Genomic DNA, 20,443 nt, shown 5'->3' with positions numbered 1-20,443 from the left:
CTAGCCTGGCAGCGGCTGCATCGGTAGGCGGGACCTCCATAGTAGGATCTTTTTGGATAAAAAGCTGTACGAGAACCGCATTTAATAAGAATGGACGACACTGGGAAAAGAGGAAGTACCATCGCCGACAACAGCAGACAGACGTACCTTTAAGTATGAGCACCTCATCAGGAGAAAAACCAACCCAATCAGGATGCAGAGGTGATGCAGGGGCATCCTCTGTGCAAACCACAAGAAGAAAATACTAACACGGCAGATAAGAGGAAGAACGTAACCTATGACCAACCAAGGGGAATAAGAACTAACCACCCTTGTTATGAGCGCGTAGCCTTTTCAATAAGAACTTGCATCTCTTACGATTCCTCGCAGTCTCAGTAGAAGAAAGAAAAGGAAAGAAGCCATCTCCTATGGATATAAAGAAGAGAGAGCACACACACAAAATAAGGCCTGGCTACTAACAGTTGTCTAATAGAATTCACAGGAGGACAAGTGGAACAGAACATACGCTTTCTCTTTCGAACAAGGGCAATGGCAGGGCCTACTGGGAAAACAGCCAAAGTAGCAGCACCATGAGCAGGCCTACGGGGGGCAACCACACGGCCCAAAGCGGAATTTCTCCCAGAAGGACCAGGAGACTGCCCAGGAACAGGAGGTCGCGCAGGCACAGCACGTCGCGGTGCCATATCGCGGGCAAAGGAACTAAGAGCATGAGAAAAGAGATAGCATGTCTCTGCAACAGAAGAGAAGACAAACAAACACTTTTTTTTCTAAAATCGGCATGATGAAAAGTAAAGAAAAAGAAGCACAGCCCACAATCCATGGAAGACACCAGAAAGCAAATCAAATCTATGAACTAAACTCATCGGCAGCAAGTGTAGCATCATCATCATCAACTAAATAGAATAATGGAACAGTAACAACAACCAGTGGCGGCTAAATAGAGTACAGAGATGCAAGAAGGCCTGAATACAGCAACGCTAGATTTGCAGGCGTTTGCGCTGGGCCACTGAAAACTCTCCTGGATGGGGCTATGGTGGATGAGTGTGTGCAAGCAAGAACCCTCTCCAAATTAGTTGCATAGCAAACAGCTGATGCAGCAACAGCAATGGCAGTGTTACCACAATTCCTATAGAGAACAACACATTCATAATTGTAATCTCTAACCACAAATCCATACAGTCCCTGCAAAAACCTAATTGCCTGAAGAGCAGCCCACTCGTACGACTCTGCACAACCCAGGCACGCAGGGCTCCAAAAGAAAACTCTCTGCGGCGTCGACAGTATACCGTCCCCAGGAATCTCGACCTCTACCCCAGCAAGGACATCGCCATTCCCATCAACCTCACATAGGTAGCTAGCAGGAGGAAACCCGCAATGGGCTATCACAGTTTCTAGAATCGGAACAACAGTAGACACTATAGCAATCATCCTGGATATGCAAAGGACAATGAACAGGCACAAAGAACAACGAATAACAAGTAACAACAAAGGAAAACACGACAGCACGCAACGCAGGTAACACACATGGTTAGAATGAGACAGGAAATTAAATATTAAAGGAGTGCAGAAAAAGATAAGCCAATGAAAAAGATGGAACCTTGCGCGGACGAAAGGCAGACCGCCAGCCCTGAGATAAATCGAATCACGGCAGAAGGCAGACAGACCAAGTGTAAGAAAAGTAGCCAACCAAGCAGCCAAACCGTCCCAAAGGAAGACCTGCAGCACGTGTAAATGTGAACGGACATAAGTAAGCATAGAAGCATCTCCCAAAAGCATAAAAGCATCTGCTGAAAATATCACAAAAAGAGATCTAGCATGACAAGCGTCTCCTAAAAGCATCACAGGATAGATCTAACGCGACAAACCGGGGAAAACCCAGCCAGGCATTTCATCGAACAAATAAGAAGCAGAGGAAGAACCTCACCCGACAGAGAAGGAAGAAAGCGACGCAGAAGCAGACAACAAAGGAGACGCAGCAGCCCTGTGAAAGAATAGAAAGGAGAGGAAACAGAGAAGAACAAGTCAGCACAGATTAATCTACAACAACGAGAGCAGCAGGAATCAAGCAGACAAATCAAAGAACTCACCCTAGCCAAACGCAACAGCAGCAGCGCGAGGAGCCATGACGAAACAAGCTGACGACGAGCCAAGCAGGCAACGAGCAAGACGCCGGCGATGAATAACCAACGAGGAGGAGCAACAATGGCGACTGGACGGGGAATGAGAGAGGCGCAGGCGTGAGGAAGTGAGGTGACCGAGGAGGCAGAGAGGCAACGAGGAGCAGAAGGAACCCACGAACCCGGTCAGTAACCCCTCTCCGAGGCGCTGTAACTTCTAGAGGAACCTAAAAAGAAACCCAACCAGCCCGACGCATGGGACCGAGGATAGGGAGGGACCACCTGCAGCGAGACGAGGACAGCCAACCCCGCGTAGCAGCGCGAAGAGAACGAAAACCCTCTTTCACCAACGGTCCGAGCCGAGCTGCCCACACGGTCAAAAAGAACCAGAGCGGCCCACACCCATGAGACAGACAGATGGGGTCAGGCGCAGCTGAAACGGAGACGTCACCGACGGGTGCGAGCGACGACGGTGAAAAACGCCCTGACATCCCACGAGCGACTGGCCACGATTAGCACAGCCCATTACCACAGCCCACGACCGACCCTTGCTGGCTTTCCACCGACAGAAACGCGCACCGACCGCGTCGCTGCGAGCCGGGCCCACGCGTACGAGTGGCCCACATGTCAGCTGCTCCTGAGCCGAAACCGTGGCGTACAAATGAACGAACGGCGGGATGTTTAATTACCAGGTCGATGATAATCACTATTACCGCTGCCAGCGAGGACAATCGTGCGCGCAGGATGATTTCCAAACCGCGATGGCGCTGAAACGGCGGGTAGTGTAGGAGGCTTTATATGTTCCGAAGCGGGGCGAAAGCCTTTTTCGGTAATGTGGATGTTAGATTTTTACTAATTAGTTCTGGATTTTCAAGGATTCGATTTTAACACTTTTGTCTATGCCTTCATCAAATACAAAAGATTAACACACGAGGCTTTGTTCCTTATATCTGGTATCAGTCAATTATATTTTTCCAAATGAATTTGTTGATAAACTGATTGCCTTGCTGGGGGCATTTTTCTGTTTTACTCAATATTGCATCCACTATTTTTTCTTTCTTTATATGAGCCATTTTCTTGAGACGTTAATGAAAGATATTTGATCCCTCGTCTCCAAATCAGGGGATAGCCCACATATGTCAAATCAAAGAATAAGTAATAAATTGTAATTTATATACTCTAGGTTGCTTAGTTTTATACCAATCATAAGGTTTGGGTTTACTACAGTTTTTTTTTGGTGACTTGATGTACTAAGTTACCAGTTTTGAAATGTGATACTACTAGGTCTTGGTACGATTTGTGCTAATGTAAACAAGACCAAGCTAGACGAGGGCCTGATTAAAAGCTTTCTTTATTGTAGTTTTTTGGAAACCTTAGTGATGGATTGTGGAGCTGCCTCATACTGACGAGGTTTTCTTGTGCCAATGAAACCGACACTAGCTTCTTGTTAACCTCCAATTAGTTGTTAGCCTCGCTGTTGCTTCTTGCTTCCCCCCTCGCATATTATTGATGTGTGTACTTCATGGGGATTCAAGATGATTACACGGCAAATAATATAATAGGTATGAAGACAAGCTTAAAAGGGAGACCACCGCATAATTCTTTCTAGCAACATAAGCGCTTCCACCTCAATGCTTACCGTTCTGCCTATTACATTACAGACTGAATTGATGTTTTATCCAGGGCCAACTGGATTTTCTTTTCACTTCTGTCCATGCATTTTTTTTTCTGTAGAGTATGTCTTGTTCAATGGAAAGGTTGTTAAATTGACGCAACTCCAAAATAATAGGTTCCAGGTTTTGTGCATTTTCCTTAGCATCCATTGGACAATGGTCCTAAATCTCATGTGATTTATATGTTCCATGTTTTGTGCATTTTTCTTATCATGAGTTGGACAATGGTCCTAAATCTCACGTGTTTTCTTCATTCTTCATGCCAATGGTATATCAGGAGAGGTATTTATAAGAGGTCCTACAATAAAGCTACATGTGGAACCATGGTCTAAAAATTGGTCCTAAAGATACATGATGTTTTTGTACAAAGTTGAGACAGTTATTTTGGAATGAAGAGAGTATTAGATTATTTTGTTCCTTTTTAATTTGGTTCTAAAGATATAGTTTCAGAGTGATCATTTTGCATCAGCCAAGCTTGCCGTTGTTACAAATATTTGTTCTGTTGTCCTCAATTCACTTTCTCAGTTTTTTAATGCTACAAGCATTATTGTTCCAGTTTTTTTTTAGTTATTGATCATGCCATTTTTCTTTCTGCCTTTGTAGCTGAAAGATTAGTGAGACAGACTAAATTATAAACATGTTTCATGTGAGAGAAATAGCATGTTGATTTCATCTTGAAATAATCATAGTTGAGGGACGAGGTTCGTAACTGAGGGTCATGTGCAGAGCTGGAGGAAGAAGTTGCGAGGCTTGGAACTCTCCTTGTGAAGGGCTTAGGGACAGCAGTGAGGACAATGCCTCTTTAGTTGTAATTGTGATACTCCTGATGTGCAAGTAAACACTCTTGTGATACTCCTTATGCTAAAATATTGGTTGCTAGTACAGAGGTGGTGACATTATTTGGTTCTCTGGTATTGATTTCATGATTTGTGGTTAATACATGATGTAATACAATCCACATTGCATTATATTGAGGTAATATCACAGGTGATGCTTAAACTTGCCACCGATGTTCACTTTAGTGCCTGGAGTTGAAAAATACGCCGAACTGGTTTCAAAACTTGGCACGAGCGTGCAAATACGATGCTAATCCTATTAGTAGACGTTTTTATGCTGACGTGGCACCGTAGTTCGCTTAGCATGCACAGACAACCTCGCCCTAGCAAACTGGAACTACTGGCCAGTACGCCATACGTCTTCTCGTGCCTGTTAATGAAAACAGATCCTTTTTTTAGAATAATGAAAACATTTCCTATTTTTTTTACATTTTACTGTTTATATGCACCAGGGAGTAGAAACTCCACTTCCGGTTATTTGCTCCTTTTTGCTGGACCTTTTTACGCAGATGTTTCTCCCGTAAAGCATATACCTCAGGTGCCTTGGTTACATTTTCATTTTCACAGATACAGAGGAAGGGTTTTCTCAAAAAAAAAAAAAGATACAGAGGAAGGGAGTATGTGCACAATGTCACCCCCCAGTAGTTGGTTGAGCAACATCAGCAAAAACACACATGGTAGCGCTGCCCTGCCCTATCTGAACACGTCGGCTGCAATTGGTGTTCACAACCATTGAACACTCCTCTGCCTACTGGAATTGTTGATCAGTATGGCCTGTAGCTAGATTCTAACTATATACTGTTAGGTGTAGCTGCTTCAGCTTGTCACCACTGTATGCTCATCCTAACCGCCGAAATTCCTCTGTTGTTCAGTATCATTAGAATGAATTTGTTACTTCGTATAGAAATAACTGAACAGAAGAGAATGAAAAAACATGGTCTGCATAGATATTGCCAGCATTGCGACGCGCACCACTACATGTAGACGCTCATCTTAAGCGCACGAAGCCTCCTTCACCAGAATCAATCAGCATTAGCACCATAACCAATTGGATACAAAAACTACAGCCACAGAAACTAGAGCAACAATGCATCAACAGGAGAAGCAAGCAACAACACAAACACAACCAACGGCTCCCACAGCCACCGGAAGCAACAACATGGCAAGGGAGCAACCAAACACAGCAGCACGAGAGGAAATATCTGTAAAATACTACACCAAGGAGTTGTACAACATTCTCGTTTGGCGAAACAGCTGACAAGAAAGTTCATCACATCATCCTCCTCCGTCAAAAAATGGAGGTTTACATCCAATCCAAATGGGGGGAAGAAACCGACAGAGTTTTGGACTTCAAATACCCACATAGCCAAAATAACCGACGACGACGGTCCGGAACCGCACACTAAGCAACTAGCCCTAATCAGCGTCTTTTTCATCCTCTTCTTCGGCTTCTCCCACTCATCGCGTTTGATGCCCCCCTACACAATAAACCCTTTTGTTTGGCCGCCTATCGTTTCAGCTAGTAGACCGATTTTCACCAATAACCAGAAGGCCACATCAACCCCGCAAAACGAACCCGCTTGTCAGCCTAATGCAACCCCGCAAGCATACCACCTTCCAAAAATCGCAAAGTATCATCATCATTTCTACTCTCGTCACTCGCGCTCGGACAAAAACCCTTGCAGTCATAGTGTGATAAGGAGACGGTGTGTGGCTAGCGCTGGCCAGCGCTTTCTTCAGCTGCCGGTGCTGGGTTATTGCTGGAAGCCGATCCATTCTGGACCACCTCATGATGGTTCTGGTCCACCGTGCTACTAGGGCCAGCTGGTTCTTGCAGGCCCACACCTCCAAGCTGTGCTGTCAGATCATTGACATTGGTGCTGGGGCTTGGCACAGCTGCTGCAGAGCTTGACGGAATATTAGGGTTGCTCTCTTTCGGAATTAACCATTTGTCCCAGTCATCTTTCCTCCTAACTTTGTCGCCCTGCATCAACACAGAAACCGACGCCCTGCATTAGTGGAAAAAACTATTCTTGCCCAGAGGATTATGTCTCAAAAGTTTGAATACTTGGTCATTAGAGAAGGGAATGGATTATTCTAGCCCAGTGTCTATCAATGCCAAAAATATTCTAGTCCAATGGTCATGAATGCTATTAACTACTGGTCGAGTCCAAACCAACTCTAGTTGAATGTTTATGAATGCAAAAACTATTCTAGTGCGGTTTAAATGGAAGTTAAATGCTTTATTTGTGGGCATTGAAGGAACCCCCATAACATATAAATGCGATAGTGCACACCACTTGCCCTCAAATAGCTGAAACAGGAGTGAAGTAATAGTATGTACCTTCACTTCCAGTATAGATGAGGACTGAATTGTTTCTATTATATACTGCAAATTGGCGTTAGGAATATCGGCAGTGATTTCCCGGACCTGCAAAAAACGATATTTCAGCACGGTTAGCAGACTTCTTAAATATATTCAGCTCGAACCTCCTTTTTACATCCACAGAATTAGGTGTATATACATATGGTGTCATCATAAAACAAAAGGACCAAGTACCTTGCCAATTTTTGTGGATACACAAGCGCGCAAATAACAATAGTGACTCGGAAAAATTGGCAACAACGGGAAAGCAAAGCAACAAGGTTGACTAGATTCATAAGATAATTTAGTGCATGATCAACTAAAGGACAAAACCAAAAGTATGCAGTGCCGCATATGCAGAAACATTACAGCAAGAGTTGCACGTCTGATTGAACTGAAAAACACAGATCACTTGTGGAATTAGATACTGGATGGCCTTGCCACAACAACCTAGAATGAAGGACCGCTAACCTAATAGTTCCCACATAGCAGCAAACTATCCACACAGCACATCCATTGTCTTTGTACTCCCTATTTTACTGCTAGTCCATTGGAGTCTCACAAGTATATTGCAGTACGAACAACATTTGAGTGTATTTGAGCACAGTGATACCTCAAAGAGAGAAATAAACAACCAAAGAAATGACATGTATCAACATTTTACAGGCTTTTATCAATGAGAAGTGGTGTAGGGAGCAATAGTACATTAATCACATACTATTTTTATTTAACACAGAATAGCTGAGTCTACTATGTCTGGCTATTGTCACAACGCTGCAATGTTCTTTAGATAGTCCCTCTGCTATACTTGAACTCCTATCTTACAGAGGGAATATTCAATACTGCTATACGTGAACTCCTATCTTACAGCCAATCAGAATTCAGATAGAGATCAGATACTTGTCCCCGAGTAAAGGCTTCGATTTTTTTTAATCAATGTCTAAAGAAAAGTTGCAAAAAATAGAACACACACAAGTGCCCTGAAACTTGATTGGCATTCATAATCAATGTATGATAACATGGTACTGCACTCATAACATAAATATTTAAGTTCAATCACAACATATCTTGCTACTCACTACCTCTTCTCTTGCCAATCAATGTAATATACTCAACCTGCAGCAAAACAGTATGCAGGCATCCATTCTATATATAATAGGTGTAAAGCAATAAGCATCCCAACAACCAACGAAGGCATGTTAAACTGACTTCAAGCATGCACACACACAATGTCACTACCACTCATACAATCTAACAAAAAAGGAGATGTATTCATGCTAAAAACAATATATAAAACACAATCTAAGTGCAGCCAGTAGAACGTAGCTCCCGCTTTCGCAGGGTCCAGGGAGGAGTCCGACCACTTTGTCTATAAAACACTATCTTCCAACTCAAAAACAACCTGATGGCACAGAGAAGAACAGACCACATCTGGGATGCGCAGAAAATATTCCGTCATACTACTTCGAGCATGCACACGCACAAGGCACTACCACTCACACAATCTACCAGAAAAGGACATGAATATGATAGGCATATTCATGCTGGTCCAGGAAGAATAAAGCAATTTACTATAAAGCACTATCTCCCAACACAACTGATGGCACAGAGAGGAACACACCACGTCTGGGATGAGCAGGAAATATTCCGTCATTCTAAAAACGAGATGCAAAATTGCAAATATCCAACCAAAACAAAAATCACTACTTTAACATCAAGCCAGAGAATTCATTTTGAAGAGAATAAGCATCTATAGTGCCTGAAAGAAAGCTTAACAGAAAATCCAGAAGCCAATGGTTACTAGCACCTCATATAACCAAGTCAGAACAGAATGAAATTACAAACAGAAGTCGACATTCATGCACAGTAAAGATCAAAAGAGAAGATTCCAATGAAGTAACCACATTGGGAATCAACAATCTAGTGTACTTAATATGATGCAACGCAAAGGCGTGGTGACTGAAAAAGTACATGCACATCTGTTAATCGACAGTCTCGAATGGCAGGTTAAGGAAAATCAGTAAACACGATCACCTTATTGAAAGTTGTTGACATAAAAGGGACCGATACAAAGCCCTCCTCATCCATATGTTGCCGCAAGTAAACATCTCCACATAAGTTGTCCTTGCTGCGGATCAAAGAACATGGGTATCAGCAACACAGAAGTACAAACACAGGCCGACAATTAACTCAATGATGCAAAAAATCCGTGTAATGACCTGAAGTAGAACTCAAACTGGTTCTGCAGCTTCTGGCGTTTAGCCTCGGAATCCGGCTCAGCCACGGGCTCAGGCTCAGTCTCGGGCTCAGGCTCAGGCTCAGGCTCAGGCTCAGCCGGGGGCTGAAAGTAGGGATAAGCAGGTGGGCCGACCATATGAGGTGCGAATGCCATTCCCCTAAGAGCCTCTGGAAGCGGCGGAGGCCCAACATAGTACATTGGGGAAACAGGAGACACTGGTGATGGCATATCTGGACATAACAAACCATAGTGGCAACTGATCAATACCAGCAGATTATTATACATCACCACATCAGCAGCATTAAAAGCAGAAGCGATGCGATATCTGCAATACCAGAGAAGTGAAACCTTACCATGAAACGCCATCATCGGTCCAGCAAAGGCTCGCATATGCGAGCCGGGAGGCGGAGGGTGGCCCATGAAGGGAGGAGCGACGGCCAGCGGCGGGGGCGGCGGCGGCGCCCCCCGCATGTACGGCCCGATGCCCATCCCGGGGCCACGGAAGAAGCCACCATCAAACCCGCCTCTCCGGCGTCCGCCAAACCCGCCGTGGTGAGGAACTCCACCACCTCCTGGGCCGCCCGGGCCACCGTTGCCACCGCCCCTCCTGCCGCCGTTGTTGTGGTGGCTTCTCTGGCCGCCCCTCCCGCCGCCACCGCCGCCGCCATGGTCCCAGCCGCCGGGGCTCCTCTCCTGGTGATCCCGCGGGGAGTGGTCTCCACCCCCGCCGCTGCCGCCGGCGCCCCCGCGCCTAGCTGTCTTGTGGCGGCCGTGGTGCGTCCCGGAGCCGCCGTGCCGGGGCGAGTTGGACGGGTTCGCCATGGCCTGGAAAGAGCAACGTACCACACAGCTACCGAATCAATCGCGCAAACAAACGAACGGACAAACAAACGGCGGGAAGGCACCATCTTGATCATCGGCGGGGGGAGGGGAAAGAGAGATCTGACCGATGCGGCGGCGGCGGCGTTGGCGGGGGAGGGGTCCGGGGGAGGCTTGGGGGAGTCGGAGGGGGGCGCGGGGGCCGGGAGCAGGGTCTTGGTCCTGGCGGCGTCGGCGAGCGCGGGCCAGTGGTCGGCGTCCATGACGGCCGGCGGCGGCGGCGCGTCGGCGTGCGGGGCGCCGTTGGCGGCGGCGGAGGGGGAGGGCTGCTTCCAGGCGGACCTCTTGGCCGGCGACGGCGACGGCGCCGGGGAGCGGGGCGCCGGATCGGGCGACGTGGGGGCGGGCTCCATGGCGGCGGCGGCGGCGGCGGGAGGGGGGAGGGGGGAGGAGCTGGTGATCCCAGGGATGGGGAGAGGGGAGGGCTCTGGGCTCTGGCGATGATGCCACCGATTAGGGCTTCCTCTCAATGACACCCGGACCCCACCCACCCCCACGCACCTCCTCTTTAGCCCTGGGCCGAGCCGGCTAGGGGTTTGCTTGGGTTCAGGCTTTTTTTATGTAGGATTCCTTCTTTCTTTCTTTCTTTCTTTCTTCTCCCTCAAGAATTTCCACCCATCTTTTTCTCCTCTTTGATTTGATTGATGATGATGGGTGAGTGGCTCATGCCGATCCTTTCCTTTGAGATTTGAGAGGATCATATGAAGATACTCGGAACATTACGTATTTGACCAGTATGAGCCTCTCCATGCACTCAAGGATCCTAATCATGGCGTTTGATAGCAGACGTCGAAAGGCGACAAACTTACAAACAAGTTTTTCTCGCGCGAGCATTTGAAATCCTTGTCTGCTTATGGCGCTAGAAGCCGCGAGCACCGCGTCTGTAGAGATGACGTGGGTACATCATTAGGGTATCACGCGAGTCACACACTAGTAGCGCGCGTTTATAAAGAAGGCATATTAACACTATTTATGCGGTATACCTTACCTGTCGGTCTGGCTTTTTGAACTGTCTTTATTATGCCTGGCAGCGGGCTCTATGCTCTATGTCAACTTTGACCGTCATTTCGCTTTTTCCATCATCGTGTCTTAATTTTATTTGGTTATTACCTGGTCTTGATTGGCCTACCACAAAAGATATGTAATGTTGCGGGTACTCATTTTTCATTCATTAGAAGAGCTTAGGTAATGGTAGTTGGGTCCTACCCTTATACGTTGTTCCATTTTTGAGCTCCGGCGGCAGAGCCCATTTATTGGATCTTTGTGTTGGATTGTTCTTAATTTATTTTCCATATAAAGAAATAGCAAGAATATTCTGTTGCGCTTTATTATATTCGTGGAAGGAAGGAAAGTCGTCTTCGTTATAGATAAGTGAAGTAGAGTCATATAATGTCATGTCAGTATGCACATCTACAGTCATATAGATCGGTGAAGCCCCTCCTCCAAGTCTCCTCCCTCCCCTATGCCTATATATGGGTGAGGGGTGCACCCCCTCTTTGGCACGCAATTCTCTATGCAAGGGATGCCCCCCCCCTCGTTCGCCACGAAATGAGTTCATGACGCCGTGAGGCTGCTCTACCCTCTAGTTCTCCGGCGACACTATGTTCAGAATGGTGAAGTGTTGTCGGATCACTGACTTTGTATGCGTGCAACCCGTTGGAGAGATCATGCTTTCGATCTTCGTTCGAGGGAGAAAAATTCTAGCATTCAGAGGTTGTAAATCCTATCTACAGGAATCTGCACCAACGCTTCTTCGCTGCAAACTCCGAGTTGGTAATGATCGAATCTAATCTCATATGTATCTTCATGGTGATCCTGGAAACTTGTTATGTATGGCTGATTTTTTTCACTACGTTTCCCAACAACAACATGGGCTACTATATTGTGCACTTATTCACACTTATTCGGAGCTAGATGTGCACTTATTCACGGACGGAGGAAGTATAGAAAGGATGTTGAGCAGTCATTTGTGGTTATACCAACTCGCCTTTGTCAGGTCCTCCGCAATTATGGCAGCAAAAGATTTTGTGGCGCATTATGACCGTGTGCGTGATCTTGCTTAATATGATCATAGAGGACGAGTGGAAACAGCCGCCTGAGTAGCGTTGTCAGAATGAGGGGAGCAAGATTTATATACCACCTATTCAGCCACATATCAAGTATGAGGCGGGTCATGAACAACTTCATGATGAGCATCTGTGGTCGCTTCATGGTCAATAAACTTGCTCGTATTATTTTGTTCTATTTCACATTATTTGGACCATTTGTTATGTTTGAATCTGAAATTTGCATCGAATTTCATAAATTTTGGATTTGAAATCACTATCACGTATGCGTGCCTAATATAACACTATTCAGGTGGTATTTCAATGCATGTGTCATTTGTATGCTTGTTTAACGGGAAATAGAGAAAAAATAGATTTTAGGGGAAGACATTATATGAGAAATGAATAAAAAAATGTCACCAGACAACTTCCCCTAAATTATACAGGCTTTTGTTTTTAAACTTTACAGGGGAAATTATTACGGGAGCTGTTGGAGATATTTCCTTTTTTGAGAACAAGGTGTTGGAGATGCTTAAGACAGATTTTTTTTTTTAGAAACGACAGAAAATGATTTTTTTTAGGGGGCGACAGAAAATGAATAAGATCGATAGGCGAGTTACTTAGTCTACACACGGGGATGGAGGCCCATCCGGTTTCTGGCCACTGGATAGATGGCCCAGCGTCCTGTCCTGACCGGCCCATAGACCCACCACGAAGGAATCAAAACAAACAGAGGCTACGGTTATTCTAAAAAAAAACGGAGGCTAGGGTTATTTTTGGCTAATACAGTGGCCTCTAAACCATGTATATGTAACTTGGAAGTTTTATTTTTTCCCACCCCATCTGGCATGTTACCAGTATGCTGCATTTGGGCTCCAAGGTAACATTTTTGTGTATTATATCAAACATGTAAATGCTTCTGATTTTGACGGTGAAGAAGTTTCTCTTACGACGCTTCATCACAATGGAAACTTGGGAAATTTGGAGAGTCCTTGGGGCAAATAACTTCGATTTATTATTTCGAAATGGTTTTCACTTAAATAATTACATGTTTCGGTCATCTTAAAGCTTCTCAGCATTCAGACAACAACTGAGTTTCAGAGTTTGATCTTAAAGCTTCTCAGCATTCAGACAACTCTTGAGTGTTTATCGGGTCTATTTTTCCTGGGCAGTCTTTTATTATTATTAAAGATAGCGGTGCTAATTATATAAATGGAACTACTTGCTTGTCACTTGTCTTTCATTTTGTTAACTGGTAAGAAGATTCAGACAATGCTGGGCCTTTGATGATGTTATGCAGGCCCACATGTGTCGGCTTGAGTTCTTGGTTCAATCTGAACTTCCTCTTATTTCAATTTGCTAGTTTATCTGTGCACAATAAATTATTAGTCCCTGTTGAATCCTTGAAATTGAAATAGAAATCAACAAGATGTTACACTTCAGTCTACAAAAAGATGATGTTATTCTCGTGTGGATGTTCTGACACAAGTTTGGTGTGTCATTTCAGATTTCCTCGTAAACTTTTTCATGTAATGGCTAAGTTACATCCTCCTCCTTAACTATAATCTCGTTGAATGACATGCCATCCGTCAGTAATAGGTTGTAATACTAGCTGACTTGTCTAGTCCCTTCTCCATTCTCATAGGCTGAAAATACCATTATTTAATTAGCTATGAATACTTTTCCACAATACAACTGTTACAGTGATTGGCGAATTTAGGGGCCGTCCATTCACTGCGATCAAACGGTGGAGAAATAGGAGTCTTGAAGCAATCAAGGGAACCAATCTCAACACGGTAAAGAGGGTATGGCATGAAAGTAACTCTAAGAGTTTAACTGGCATAGGAGTTGGATCATATGTGTGCAAACTGATAGAAAAAAGTATCCGTGCCAACTGATAAAAAAAATTATCTTCTAGAAATAAAGCTTCCAATGTTGTGAGTTTCAGGAGAATCAGTGTTATTTGCATGACATATACCTGTATTATGAAAACAAGTTGGTGTAATAGCTGTCCTCCAACTATGTAAATATAACTACCATGAGTATGAAAATATATTTGCCATTTAACTGTTGACGTGCGTAACCTACAGTAGTTTTATTTTATTTTTATTTGTAACACAAGCATGCAAACAATGTTGGGGAAAGAAAACAAACTATGTTATGCTTATTTCACATAGGTTTAACAAAAACAAAAGGTAATATACCAGTTCTCCCTGGCGGTGTTCCTCCCCCCCCCCCCCCCCCCCCCCCCCCCAGTAGGGTGGTAAAAACTGCGTAGGGGAGGAGTTTATGCTGCAGTTTTATGTCTTTTGCTTTCCTTTGTAAGACATGGTGATTTCTTTTAATGGAAATCGGAGAGAATGCTCTCTTTTATCAAAAAAAAAGTGAGCCGAGGCAATCTATTTATGCCATGTGCTCTCTCTATGCAAATTGGCCTTTTGACTACTAACATATAGATAAATAAATTCCAGTGGGGAAGATTTCACGCAGAGTTTGCTTGGTGCGTTACCCTGAACCTGAAGAATTGGAGAAAGAGAAACCATGTTTTGGGAGTCTTCTTACTCCTGGCAGTAGGAAATCTGCAGGTATTTCTTTTTGAAGATGGTTCTTCTTCAGTAATCCCCCTTTTCAGCTGTCAATACATTAGACAAGTTAGGCAGAGATTTAGCTAGATTTGCTGAATGAGATGGTACATGAAGAAGGCTTGATCCATGAATGCAATTTAATTTACCTCTGTTTAATAACTAAGCCAGACATGACTACAAAAGTGGCCTTAAAATGCACTGATTGTGCCAACGTTTCTGTTATATGCAAGACGTGAACTTTATCTGTACTAGAACAGAATGCTGGCAGGCAATATCTATCTTTCATCTCTGATGAAATGCTGCCTGCTTACCAGCATATATGTTAACATGCATGTCCTTGATCATAAATAGAGGAGCAGCAAATACATATTATTGGTGATAACCGTGACCGTCACTGATGGGTGTGGCATATGATTGATTTTCCAGGTTCTTCTCGGAAGAGCATGTCTCGGTTGAGTAGCTTATCGAAGAAGTGTAGCAGCCAAGGGTCAGCATTGTCTCTGGGCGTCGAGCCGACGCCCAAACACAAGCAAAAGAGGAGGGACGAAAGCAGCTTGGGCCACTCAAACGTGTCGGCCAAGTCCTCCAGGGCTCGTGGGACAGGAAGAGGAAGCAGCACAACCTTGGTGGAGAAATCCAAGAAGAAGAAGGTTAGGAGGATTGAGGAGCAGTAACAAGAGCTGGCCACCCTGGAGAAGAAGCTAAATTTTCCCTGAACGATCATGAGCTTTGTATGTGTCCAGCCAGCTCACACCAAGCAACAAGGTTGCTAGAATGCTACTCCCTCCGTTCGGAATTACTTGTCTTGGAAATGGATGTATCTAAAACTAAAATACATCTAGATACATCCATTTCTGCGACAAGTAATTCCGAACGGAGGGAGTAGGTGGTACTCCAGGTTAACCATGTTCCTGACTGACTGGGCGATTGGGGCCCTTTCCCCCACTTTGTAGATGATGTGGAGGTTGCACTCGGCGGTCTTTTGAGCAGCTGGATGGCGCGTTGAACATCTTGGCCGACCCTGTTCTTGTACCTGGATGGTTCGTCTTGGTCGCAGTGAACTCAGTAAGCTCGTATGACATAGAGAATGGCCTGATATTGAGCAAATATCCAAAACCACCACCCTGGATTATGGTCTTCTTCGGCTCGCTGACCGACTTCATAGCAACCTCCTGCAACTGCTTTGATGCGAATCGCAGACTGAATCCACATGAATGCTGTTGCGCCATGGTTGTTGCACCTGCGGAAAAAGGTGGGGAAAAAAGCATCAGCACAGATCGCCATGATCATACCCAAAACACACTAAAAGATGATCATATAGCATGCAAGATGCGACGCCGGTGATGGCTGCAAGGTCGCCGCCCGTGGCCTTTGATCTGAGCCTGACGGCAAGGCACAGGCAGGCGTCCATAGTCCAGGGTGATGGTTTTGAGATTTGGTCACCATGTCTCTGTTGTCTGCTCGCGCTAGTGCAATTATTTCGGCTAGTAGCGCTGGGCCATCCTCGGCGACCCCGGTGCCGGCAGCGTGGACCTCAGAGTCCGTCGCCGTCACGCACGAGATCGTCCACCCTGCGGCGCAGCAGCAGATGGTGGCCGCTCGGTCCACCGGGGGAGAGGAGAGGGCTACAATCATGAAAAAATAGGGATAGGCTAGGGGTCAGTCCACTAAAAAATGTTTTGGGTCAGTCGATTCATTTTGGGCCGTCTGCTCATCTTCCTTCCCTGACCACCGCACGGACCACCGGCCAAACCGCCAGCTTCCACCGTCCTTCCATCCGGCGGTTGAGGGATGACCGGGGCTGCACCTTCCTTCCCTCCGGCGGCTGCTGCTTCCTTCATCCAAAATCAACCGACTCAAATACTATAAAAATACACATGTTATTTTTTGAAAAGGGAACATCACACGTGTCAAACCAGGGGGGGTGGGGGGGGGGGTCGATTTTGTACCTGCTATGAACCCGAAAGCCAAGTTCATGTACCTGCAGTGAATATATTTTTACAGAAACACTAAGAACCCGACGTCAGATTTTTAGGTAGGGCAAATATGACATTCTTCACGGCAATGTATATTGGCGCGATTAGGGATGTAAATGGTACGGATAATTTCCGTTCTAAATTCGCATTCGCATCCGCTTTTACGGATATGGTATGCACTTGCACAAATTCGCTGGATATGGAGGCGGATACGGATTTTTGTCAACCGAATATCCGGCAGATATGGTACAGGTAACATCCGACGGATGTGGATTAACCGGTATTTTCTATGGATTATCTGAGAATATCAAATAAGATTATCTGATTAATTTAGACCTTAAGTACCAAACCCGCCCACTAATAAGAATCACTATGGTACACCACATGTGGATTGGCGGATTTCTAATAGTCGGTGCTGCTGCACATGCAGCAATTTTTAAACCGCATGTAAATTGTTACCATACGCCTTTCTTCCCGGCGACGTGAGGGTTTCGTCTAGGGTCGCCATGGCCGCTAGGGAATTTTTGGTCCCTTCATCTCCCGCTGTCATCTTGGCGCTGAGAGGCGGGGGGACCTCTCATCTTCAAGAGTTTTATGTTTTTCATCATCGTCTAGTGATCATCGTTTTTATGGGAATAAATTTAGTATCGTTCTTTCGGCGGTGCCATGAGATTAGAGAGTTTTATGTCCTTGTAGATCCAATTATTCGGATTTGATGAGTTTATGTTGGTGTGTCAAACTTTTTTGTTGGTTTGATTCTTTGTGGAGTTGAAATCTTTCATTGTTATCATGGTGAACATATTGTGATCTGGCGGCTTGCACTTCTAGGGGATCATCCCCGACCCAAGTATGTTCACTGATCAAGACCTCCCATCTTTATGGATGGGCGCTTCAAGGCGCTTTCAAAAATCATTATTGGTAATGTTTGTGCGGGTGAAAAAGTGATATAACATCGTTGCTCCAGTCCAATTGCAGTCACTTTACCGAAGTCTTTGGAGTATTTTTCCTAGCAGAAATTGATACCACGAAGAAGGTGTTTCCAGAGATTTCATTGTAATTCTTAGTCATATGAGTTACTTTGTATTTTCTTTGATATTAGATCCAAATAGGTGTACTTGTAATTCTTATGAGTATGAATGAAATTACAAGCGTTTCTCAAAAACAAAATTGTTACCATATTGGTGTGTGTCATGACTTCAAACACTTGGCCACTCTCTTGTGTTATGTGGTTGGATAAAAAAATTGTATTAATATTATTTGCATACTAGAAATAAAATCATGTCTCATTGCAGGTTTGACCCGATTGTTTTTTTCTTTCGTTTCCAGTCCGAGTCCACTCTATTTCCGCTCTGAATCCGTAATCTGATAAAATCCACGTTCAAAACCGCATCCGGTCATTATCTGCTCATATCCGAATCCGACAAAAAAAATATGGCAAAGGATATGGGAAAAGCATTATCCGATCCGATCCATCTACGTCCCTTATCGGGATGATGGCAAATTTAGTTTGCAAACACGACAAATTTTAATATAAAAATGAACCAAGACGAATTTGCTATGCTCACCAAATATACTTGACATCCTTGAAGAACATAATTTGCCATGGTCATAAACCTACGTCAGATTTGTAGTGGAGTCCTTTATTAAAAGGTTTTTTTAATCAATTTGTTTCCACCGGCCAATTTTATGTATGTGGAGTGCAATCAGCACCGGTTAATTTGTAACAAACAAATTAAGAGCGGAGTAGAAAGATTCGGGCGTATGCATGCATGCATGCATGCATGGAACGTACTCCTTGGTAATGTACAGGAGAAGCGGTCTCAGCTGAGCTGAGCTGAGCAGCTACTACGACGACCAAGTCCCGGAGCTCCTATTTATGCGCCCTCCTCTTCTCTCCTCGCCAGCCCAACCCAACCTCCGATCCATCTCTCCCTTTCTTCTTCCTCTGGCACAACACAACACAGGCACAACAACGACCACGAGTACATCCATCTCGAGTGAGCGAGCGAGCCGGTCATGGCGGAGGGTGCCGACGCCAAGGAGAAAGAGGGGGGGAATGGCACCGGCGACGAGGGGAACGAGAGGGCAAACAAGAAGCAGCAGAAGAAGAAAGAAGACGGCGACGGTGGGAAGAAGAAAGAAGCGGCGCCCGTGGTGCTCGGGGTGGACCTGCACTGCGACGGCTGCGCGCGCAAGGTCGTCAAGGCCGTCAAGGCGGCGCAGGGTGTGGAGGGCGTGGCGGCGGACGTGGCCGCCGGCACGGTGACGGTGTGCGGCAAGGCTGTCGACCCCTGGGACCTCAAGGAGCGCGTCGAGGCCAGGACGCACAAGCCCGTCGCGTTCGTCTCCCCGCCCAATCCCCCCAACCCCAAGAAGAAGAAGGACGGCGGCGACACCGCCGAGGGCAAGAAGGGTCAGGCCGGCGACGGCAAGGGCGCCAAGACCGCCGGCGATGACAAGAAGAAGAATAACAAGGAGGTGATTAGTTTGATGATTAACTAGCATTGGTCCTTAATCAATCAAATGGGATTAGTACGGAATTATGGATGCATCTGATGCTGATGGTGATTAGTTTGTTTGTTAACTAATTAGGGTCCGGAGACGACGGTGGTGGTGAAGATCGGGCTCCACTGCAACGGCTGCATTGACCGGATCAGGCGGACCGCGCACAAGATCAAAGGTAACTGCATAATTGACTGAGCATGCAACCCACCCACTGACTCTCTCTCTCTCTCTCTCTCTCTCTCTCTCTCTCTCTCTCTCTCTCTCTCTCTCTCTCTCTCTCTCTCTCTCTCTCTCTCTCTCTCTCTCTCTCTCTCTCTCTTCCTGCCATGCATCATGCATGGCATGCATGCAGCACGTAGTACATTCATTCATGGAGTTGTCGTGCAGCAAGCGCTGCTGCAACACTGCATGGCTGTCGCTGGGAATCGAAATGATTGACGTTCTTGCCCATGGGTGCTGCATGAATGCATGTATGCAGGCGTGAAGGAGGTGAAGGTGGACACGGCCAAGGAGCACGTGACGGTGCAGGGCACCATGGACGCCAAGGCCCTCCCCGACGTGCTCCGGCGCAAGCTCCGGAGGGACGTCGACGTCGTGCCCCCGCCAACGGCCAAGAACAAGGATGGCGGCGACAAGAAGAAGCAGCAGAAGGACAGCGGCGACAAGAAGAAGCAGCAGAAGGACAGCGGCGAGGACGCCGGGGAGCAGCAGCAGCAGCAGCAGGGGCAAGGAGGCGGTGGCAAGAAGAAAAACAGGAACAAGAACAAGCAGGAGGACGGCGGGGAGGAGGCCGGCGGCGCTGCGGTGGCCGCGGAGCAGGCGTTCCCGATGGCGATGATGTACGGCGGCGTGGGCGGCGGAGGAGGGGGAGTGGTAGCAGGGGGGTGGACGACGTCGTACCGGGTGGAGATGCTGCACGCGCCGCAGATGTTCAGTGACGAGAACCCCAACGCCTGCGCCGTCATGTGAGGAAAGATGCATGTGCGTTAGTGGTGCACTCGTACTTAGTCGTAGTGCTACAGTAGCAAGTAGCTAAGCCATGCCTATATATTGCTACGTACTGGTGGACTGAGCCCGCGTGCATGCATGCATGTATGCACGTAAGTACGATGGCAACATATAATACGTACTTTAGTAGCCAAAGTACGTGCATGGTTAACGGCTGCTGTTGCATTGCAGCATATGTATAAGTTTCTGTTGGTTGGTGACACGATTCATTTCTA

The 20,443-nt window shown here is 46.0% G+C and overlaps 3 protein-coding genes across 3 annotated transcripts; 2 read left to right on the top strand and 1 right to left on the bottom strand.

Annotated features, from left to right (window-relative positions):
• Positions 1 to 5,817: 5,817 nt before the first annotated feature.
• On the bottom strand, positions 5,818 to 10,635 carry LOC109757626 (uncharacterized). Its single transcript, XM_020316450.3, has 6 exons — positions 10,178 to 10,635; positions 9,584 to 10,055; positions 9,211 to 9,460; positions 9,026 to 9,119; positions 6,971 to 7,057; positions 5,818 to 6,610 (listed from the first exon to the last, which is right to left on the bottom strand). The coding sequence occupies exons 1-6, from the start codon at positions 10,460 to 10,462 to the stop codon at positions 6,341 to 6,343; spliced, it is 1,458 nt and encodes a 485-aa protein (XP_020172039.3). The 5' UTR covers positions 10,463 to 10,635; the 3' UTR covers positions 5,818 to 6,340.
• A 2,156-nt stretch (positions 10,636 to 12,791) lies between these two features.
• Positions 12,792 to 15,413, top strand: LOC109757617 (uncharacterized). Its single transcript, XM_045228826.1, has 5 exons — positions 12,792 to 12,806; positions 12,923 to 12,956; positions 13,062 to 13,142; positions 14,626 to 14,739; positions 15,166 to 15,413. Exons 1-5 carry the CDS (start codon positions 12,792 to 12,794, stop codon positions 15,411 to 15,413), a joined length of 492 nt encoding a protein of 163 aa, XP_045084761.1.
• A 3,189-nt stretch (positions 15,414 to 18,602) lies between these two features.
• LOC109757606 (heavy metal-associated isoprenylated plant protein 3) lies at positions 18,603 to 20,443 on the top strand. Its single transcript, XM_073499024.1, has 3 exons — positions 18,603 to 19,193; positions 19,308 to 19,395; positions 19,699 to 20,443. Exons 1-3 carry the CDS (start codon positions 18,732 to 18,734, stop codon positions 20,187 to 20,189), a joined length of 1,041 nt encoding a protein of 346 aa, XP_073355125.1. The 5' UTR covers positions 18,603 to 18,731; the 3' UTR covers positions 20,190 to 20,443.

The sequence above is a fragment of the Aegilops tauschii genome, chromosome 5 (assembly GCF_002575655.3).
Source record: "Aegilops tauschii subsp. strangulata cultivar AL8/78 chromosome 5, Aet v6.0, whole genome shotgun sequence".
In the NCBI taxonomy this organism is placed as follows: Eukaryota; Viridiplantae; Streptophyta; class Magnoliopsida; order Poales; family Poaceae; genus Aegilops; species Aegilops tauschii.
The sequence above is the reverse complement of the archived record's forward strand: the minus strand, read 5'-3'. Positions and strand labels throughout refer to the sequence as shown.

What these genes read in the sequence shown, in the direction of transcription:
- LOC109757626 (XM_020316450.3), bottom strand. Translation starts at nt 10,462, where the DNA reads ATGGAGCCCGCCCCCACGTCGCCCGATCCGGCGCCCCGCTCCCCGGCG. An exon ending in ACGCCGCCGCCGCCGCATCG is followed by an intron (nt 10,056 to 10,177) that starts GTCAGATCTCTC and finishes TGCTCTTTCCAG; the next exon opens with GCCATGGCGAACCCGTCCAA. An exon ending in CAGTTTGAGTTCTACTTCAG is followed by an intron (nt 9,120 to 9,210) that starts GTCATTACACGG and finishes TTTGATCCGCAG; the next exon opens with CAAGGACAACTTATGTGGAG.
- LOC109757606 (XM_073499024.1), top strand. Translation starts at nt 18,732, where the DNA reads ATGGCGGAGGGTGCCGACGCCAAGGAGAAAGAGGGGGGGAATGGCACC. An exon ending in AGAAGAAGAATAACAAGGAG is followed by an intron (nt 19,194 to 19,307) that starts GTGATTAGTTTG and finishes TTAACTAATTAG; the next exon opens with GGTCCGGAGACGACGGTGGT. An exon ending in GACCGCGCACAAGATCAAAG is followed by an intron (nt 19,396 to 19,698) that starts GTAACTGCATAA and finishes GCATGTATGCAG; the next exon opens with GCGTGAAGGAGGTGAAGGTG.
- LOC109757617 (XM_045228826.1), top strand. An exon ending in AAACTTGGGAAATTTGGAGA is followed by an intron (nt 13,143 to 14,625) that starts GTCCTTGGGGCA and finishes AATAAATTCCAG; the next exon opens with TGGGGAAGATTTCACGCAGA. An exon ending in TGGCAGTAGGAAATCTGCAG is followed by an intron (nt 14,740 to 15,165) that starts GTATTTCTTTTT and finishes TTGATTTTCCAG; the next exon opens with GTTCTTCTCGGAAGAGCATG.